A 7,010-nucleotide genomic window follows, 5' to 3' on the forward strand; every position below is an offset into this window, starting at 1 on the left:
GGGGGCGGCTGGGAGTCTGGGGGGGCCTAGGAGGACAGAACCAGGTGGGTTGGGGGGAGCGGAGCTAGGTCACCGGAAACCCCAGTTTCCTGTGGCCCTGAGAAGTCTGGCCACGGAAGAAGAGGGGGGCTCCATGGAGGAGGAAGGAGTGGGCCAGCTTTCGGACTCGGGGCCTTGCGGGAAGGGTCTCGGGCGGGACACTCGGCACCAGCGGTCCCCAGGATCACTGGTGACCGCCCCTCCAGCCCCGCACTCCACGGCGCTGAGGCCCCGCCCTCCACGGCGCTGAGGCCCCGCCCTCCACGGCGCTGAGGCCCCGCCCTCGCTGGCTCGGCCAAAACTCGCATGCGCAGACCACCGCGCTCTCTCACCCCTGCTGACCTCGGGACTTTCTCTTCCTGAGACCTCCACCCTTGGCCAGACGCCCACCCAGCTTTGGAAGACAGAGACCCCAGCCCTGCCCATACCTGAAAGAAGCCGGGGGCCATGGGGCCTGCAGCCATTGCGTCATTGGGAGGCATGCTGCCCATCACCGGGCTGGGGGCCGCTGCGGCGCTCTGCACGGGTGGGGGAGACAGCGAGGCCCTATCAGGACATTTCCTGCAGGCTGGGTCCCCCTCCTCTCGGCAGACAGCTAGTCTCATGGGACAGCAAGATTTGAACCCAGGGACCAGCAGTTAGCGTAATGGCTATGTCGCTGGATTCCCATGTAGTCGACCGGTTCGCATCCCGGACCCGGTGGCTTAAACTCACGCCGGGCGCGTGTGCGTGCATGCCCAAGATCCCGAGAGGAGAATGGAGGAGAAGGGATTGCTGCGTGGCCATTCCTCCTGGGGGGTGATTTCTCGCTTTCTGTCTCTCTGTCTCTGTCTGTCTGGTGGGCGCACGTGCCCTATAGCAAAAACCTCTCAAAAAAAAAAAAAAAAGATTTGAACCCAGGCCCTCTGATCCTCTGTTCACGCATGCAGAAGGAGGGGGGGGCGGGGTTCTAGGTCTCTAGGTGTGTAAAGGGCAGGTGCCTCTGCTCCGCCAGCCTTCAATGAGCTTCAACAGTTCTGGGGATCCCACGCCCAGGAATGGGTCTAAAGATGCTAAGGACTCGGGAACCAGCAGTTAGCGTAATGGCTATGTCGCTGGACTCCCACGTAGTCGACCGCGGTTCGTGTCCCGGACCTGGTGGCTTAAAACTCACGCCGGGCGTGTGTGTGTGTGCGTGCCCAAGATCCCAAGAGGAGAATGGAGTAGAAGGGATTGCAGCATGGCCATCCCCCCTGGGGGGTGATTTCTCGCTTTCTGTCTCTCTGTCTGTCTCTGTCTGTCTGGCGAACGCACGCGCCCTATAGCGAAAACCTCTCCAAAAAAAAAGATGGTAAGGACCCAGGACTTAAATACACCTCACCCAGCCAGCTGACTTCCTGCCGTTCACTGACTCCACTCCCACCCCCACTGGCCCTGTGTCCTTCTGGCTGGTAAAGCAGCCCTGCTGGGCCTCCAGCTCCACCCAAGAGACCCCAAATAATCACACCCCAAATCGACCTACAGTTGGGGGACCAGCAGATGGCATAATGATTACGTGGCTGGATTCCCACATAGCTGACCCTGGTTGGAGTCCCCGGACCCATGGCTTGGAACTCATGCTGGGAGAGATTTGTGGTGTGGTCATCCCCCACCTCCAACCCCCTGGGGTGATTTCTTGCTTTCTGTCTGTCTAGTGAGAGCATGCACACTATAACAAGAATCTAAAAAAACAAAACAAAACAAAACAAAACAAAAACCTAAAACAAAAAAACTTGATCTGCAGTTTAATTTTAAATTTTTTTTGTGGGGTGGGGTTTTGCTATAGGGCGTGTGCGCTCACCCCAGAAAGAGAGACAGAAAGCGAGAATTCACCCCCACCCCCAGGGAGGATGGCCACGCCGCAATCCTTTCTCCTCCATTCTCCTCTCAAGATCTTGGGTACCTATGCACACACGTCCAGCATGAGTTTCAAGCCATGGGTTGGACTCCAACCACAGTCGGCTACATGGGAGTCCAGTGATGTAACCATTACATTATCTGCTGGTCCTGATCTGCAGTGTCAAAATTTTTTAGAGGGACCAGCAGTTAGCGTCATGGCTATGTAGCTGGGCTCCCACATAGTTGACCATGGTTCGCGTCCTGGACCCAGTGGCTTAAACTCACACCGGGCGCGTGTGTGTGTGCCCAAGATCCCGAGAGGAGAATGGAGGAGAAGGGATTGCGGCGTGGCCATCCCCCTGGGGGGTGATTTCTTGCTTTCTGTCTCTCTGGCGAGCACACGTGCCCTATAGCGAAAACCTCTCAAAAAAAATTATTTTTAGAAAGATTTTTGCTATAGGGTGTGTGCACTCTCCAGAGAGACAGAAAGTGAGAAATCACCCCCAGGGGGGATGAACATGTCCCAATCCCTTCTCCATTCTCTTTTCGGGGTTTTGGGCACGCACGCACATGCGCCTGGCAAGAGTTTTAAGCTGCCGGGTCCAGGACTTGAACCGTGGTTCACTATGTGTGAGTTCAGCAATGTAACTATTATGCCATCTGCTGATCCCCCAATCTGCAGTTTTAAGATGAACCTCCCAGAAGTGGGAGGTGAGGGAAGGGCAGTGCCCCTCCTGGTGCCTGGGAGGTGGGCATGACCCACACAGCCCTCCAAAGCCCTCCATGCACAACCCCGCTGCCCCTTCCTGCAGGAGGGAGGATTCAGAAGGAGGTACACGCTTCAGGCTTTCAGACCTTAAAGATGGGGCTGGTACTGGGACCATCAGTTAGCGTAATGGCCATGTTGCTGGTTCGAGTCCTGGACCCGGTGGCTTAAACTCACGCCGGACGCGTGTGCATGCGTGCCCAAGATCCCGAGAGGAGAATGGAGGAGAAGGGACTGCAATGTGGCCATCCCCCGTGGAGGGTGATTTTCTTTCTTTCTGTCTCTCTTTCTGGCGAGAAGCAAAACCTCTCCAAAAAAAAAAAAAAAAAAGAAAAAAGAAAAAAAAGATGGGTTTGCTGGAGAAGGGGGGTTCCGACCTCTGCCAAAGGCAGAGCTGGCAAGGAACAGGTTGACAAGCAACTTCCTCTGGGGGGTTCCAAGTCCCAGACCCGTCTGCCTTTGGGGCCCAGAGGAGGGAAGAGGGTGGAGAAATACATCTCAGGGTAGGGGGCGGGACTTGACTGCTTACATCAGACCCCACCTCCTCGGCCAGGCAGTGAACCCCCGAGAGGAAGGGATGGTCCGTCCGCCCCTGGCGCCAGTGCAAGGAGCACAGTGCTGCTCTCTGGGGTGCTGCAGCCACCGGGGCTCAGAGGTTAACCACTTTGCCTGCCGTTCACAGCGTTTCCTGTCCCCCCCTGTCCCCGCAGCGGGGTCAGGGCCCCTGGGCCAGCAGAGAGGAGCCCCTGGAGAAAGACTCCTCCCTTCTGCTGCAGGGCTGCAGCCCGGTCCCCCTCCCTGCCCTGTCCGCAGCCTCCGGAAGCCCCAGGGCCCAGAACACAGCATTGGAAAGCCACGTGACCCTGGAGGGGGGGTCACAGCCCTCAGCACCCCTATTCCTGTGCTAACCCCCCAGGTCTCCTTCCCTGGGCTTCAGCCCCCCACCGCCAGATACAGGGCACTATGGCAGGGGACTGCTAGGCTCACAGGTGCCCGCCTCTGGCTGTGGGTGTAGGGGAGGCATCTCGGAGCAGGGGTCGGTCCTGCCTGCAGACAGGGGACCCCCACCGGGGGCGCCTGAGCATTTCCTGGTTGGAGAAGCAAAGCGGATGGGTGGGGGGAGCTGCCACCGAGCTCCGAAACGCGGTGACCGGTGACGGGAGGAGGAGGATGGGGCGCCAGCTCCCGCGGCTCCCCGATTCTAGGTTTGGAGGGGTTAATCCTAGGCCAGTGCGCCCTCCCGAGCTAGTGGCCCCAGCTGGACCCCTACGTCAATCATCTCAGAAGAGGAGCCTGGGGCGGACCGCGTTGTCTTAGCAACGGGCTGGGTGCGCTCGCGTTTCCTGGAGACGCGGAGGTCGGCTGGGGAGCAGGGGAGGGGCGCGCAGAGCCCCTACAGTGTGGGAGGGCGGCAGGAAGGGGCCCCCCGATGCGAGGGAGCGGCGGGCAGGGCTCTCTCCAGTGAGAGTGGCCACGGCAGGACGGGCACCCAGCTTCTGCCGGTGGCCGCGGGGACCTCATCACCTCGGGGCCAGGGTGCATGGTCCTTCGGTGCCCGCCCCATCTCCCCGACGCGCCCGGCGTTGCCATGGTAACAGGCACGCCTCGGGAAGCGCGTTCGCGTGGACGTGGATTGCGCGTGCGCGCGCGGAGAGGGTTCCCAAAGAGGCTGCTTACACTTAGGCAGGGTAAGAGGGGGGCTGGGAGAGCCCAGAAGGGGGAACCAGGGCCCAGGGGACACTGCAGAGGTGCAGGGAAGGGGCTGGGAGGCGAGGGCCGGAGCACGAAGGTCTGGACACTCCCGGGGTTCCAGTTCTGGAGGGACTAGGAAAAGGGGACCACTCCGGAGCTGGAAGGCAATGCAGCTAAAGGGGGTGTCAGGATGAGCCTGGCCCCCAAGAACGTGCATACAAGGTGCCTGGATGTCTTCAGGGACGTGGGGGTCCCCACACACTCAGAGGCGCACCCCGGCTCTGCTGGGCTTGCAGGGCAGCGCACAAGGGAGGGGGCCAGAGGGAGCCACTGGGGCTGACGCCCCCAGAAGCCAACAGCTGAGCCTCCAAGCCTTCCCTGGACTGCCCGAAGGGACTCAGGGCCAGATCCAAGCGCAGAGGATGAAGAGGGACAGCCGTCTGCACCCCCCATGACAAGTGCCACCCACCCCCAGCCCCCTGACCACAGCAACTCAGAGGGAAATTGAGGCCAGAGATGTGGAGTCAGGGGCACTTCACCCAGCAAGGTCCCAGTGCCTCCAGCTCCATCAGCATCACCCCAGGATCCCTCCCCAAAAAGCCCTGGGGTACATAGTGGTCCCCCCCACGTACACAGCTGAGCAGAGGGAGAGGGGCGGAGCGAGAGTGCTTGTGGTGGGAGGAGCCTCCCCCACCCAGTGAGCCACCTGGCCTGCTGGGGAGGTGGCAGGGTCCCCAGAAAAGGCCATGACCTAAGGTCCTGACCCAATCTCACCCACGCCCTGGCCCCACCCCCATGGACGGGGACTCACATAGTCCTGGAAGGCCTTGGCCTCGCTCGAGTGTTCGCAGGCCTCTCTGCGGTCGGGCGCTGCACAGTACAGGTCCCAGAACACACTGTGGGCGGCAGGGGGATGATGGTTGCTCCCTTCCCCCTTCCCTTCTCTCCCCAACCGGGCCCCCTCCCCTGCCAGCACCCTCTGCACGTACCACCACCAGGAATGCAGGAACCCCGGGGGCTCCCCCAGCGTGATGTTCTTCTCCCATCGGATCTGCGGAGGAAGGGAAGTGGGGGAGGGGAAGGATGACAAGTGAGAGGGCCGGCGCCGCAGCAGCCCCAGAGCACACAAGAGGACTACCAGACCAGCACGAAAGAGTTGAGAGGGACTGAGGAGCGGGCAGTAAACTCTGAGGGAGTTGCCTCAGAAGGGCAACTCCACCCCACCTGGAACCCCAGCCAAGACAGGTGTAGCCCTACCCTCACCCTGGGATGTGGTAGGGAGGGTGGGGAGGCTCTTACCTCTGATAGGAAGGTCTGGGCTGACTTCTGGGCACCAACATGCAGTAGGTATTCATACACATACAGCGCTAACCTGGCGGGACAGGCAGGCAGCCAGGCCCAGGTGAGCCCCTCAGCAAGCTGACCCTCAGCCTCACCCCCTGCCCGCTCCTGGGCTTCCAACCCGGCCCCCAATCCTCCCAAGGAGATGGCCTCCTCACCAGCTGCTCTGCCCAGAAAACTCCTATACATCCATCAACACCCAGTCCGTGGGGCCCCTCCCCAACTCCAGACTGAATTCTGCTCCGTTCAACGCTCCCTGGTGCACCATGTCCTGCTAACATGGAGATCCCAGGGTGACCTCACTCTTGGGGTCTCCTGCCTAGAAAATGGGCTCCCGGAGGGCACCCTGGGCGGGGCTGTGTATCCAGAAGAGCCCCTGAGTCTACTCCCTCGACTCCCCATTGTCCTCTTTGGGATGGGCACCGGCCATGAGCGATGGCTCAGACTCCCGCGGAGACTGGGAGGCAGGGCCAGCCTAGCCACTCTCCCATGGCTCTGCCCCGAGGGAGTCCCCAGTTCACAGGAGACGCCCTGGCCCCCCGCTTCCTCTGCCGCTGCCCATCCCCAGCGCGCAGACCTGGGTCGCCCAACACCCAGCCAGGAGGCTCCGGTCCCGGCCTCTCGGGGGCCTCACGGGGAGGCCACCTCGCCCCAGCCTCTTCCGTAGCAAATGGCAGTGGCATCGCCCACTCCCCTGTCACCAGCTCCTGCAAGGTTCTCCCCGGTGCCACGCGGAGGGCTCCCCTGGCTGAGCCCCTGGGAAGGGGCCCGGAGGCCCCTCCAACGGCCTCCAGCCCAGCCGCCTCCACACCCTGCCAGGGGCCTCCCTCCCTGGCTGAAGGCCCCGGCCTAAAATAACCTCCCTTTGACTCACAGCTCTGCTGTCCCTCGGCCCCCAGCCAGGCTTCTGGGGTCCATCCACACAGCCGCGCCCCCACCTCCCACTCTTCCCACTCTGGGCTCACCTCCCCGCCAGATCGCCAGCCCTTCTGTCCCGCCCCAGCCCCCGGGTGGGGCGGGGGACGTGGGGACTTCCTGCCTTCCCCTTTTTTCCCTCCTCTGTGGCTCACCCCGGGTGCCTTTGTGTAGCGACCAGTCCCTGTCCTCCTGCAGGCTGGGTGAGGCTGGCCTCCCTGGGAGGTCCTGGGGTTGTCCCTGAGTACTGGGAGGGGGGGCTCCCACTGGGGGGTGGGGGTGGATAGCGGTGCGAGAATGCTTCTGGGAGCAGCCTGTATCCCTCTGGCTCATGGAAGAAATAAACGTGGAGGCAGTTAAATGGCCTAAGTGCTTAGGGCACTGGGCTCCCACTTCGTCA

The 7,010-nt window shown here is 61.6% G+C and overlaps 1 protein-coding gene across 1 annotated transcript in view; it reads right to left on the reverse strand.

The window, feature by feature from the left end:
- The window catches only part of SSBP4 (single stranded DNA binding protein 4), a gene marked incomplete at its 3' end in the record, with an annotated part of 8,317 nt that extends 1,684 nt beyond the window's left edge, over positions 1-6,633 (reverse strand). The window contains 5 exon segments of the mRNA XM_014587320.2: positions 468-557; positions 5,166-5,250; positions 5,344-5,405; positions 5,654-5,726; positions 6,570-6,633. Of these exon segments, the coding sequence (XP_014442806.2) occupies positions 468-557; positions 5,166-5,250; positions 5,344-5,405; positions 5,654-5,726; positions 6,570-6,613 (354 nt within the window).
- Between the last annotated feature and the right edge of the window lie 377 nt (positions 6,634-7,010).

The sequence above is a fragment of the Tupaia chinensis genome, unplaced genomic scaffold (genome assembly GCF_000334495.1).
Source record: "Tupaia chinensis unplaced genomic scaffold, TupChi_1.0 Scaffold000201_1, whole genome shotgun sequence".
NCBI lineage: Eukaryota > Metazoa > Chordata > Mammalia > Scandentia > Tupaiidae > Tupaia > Tupaia belangeri.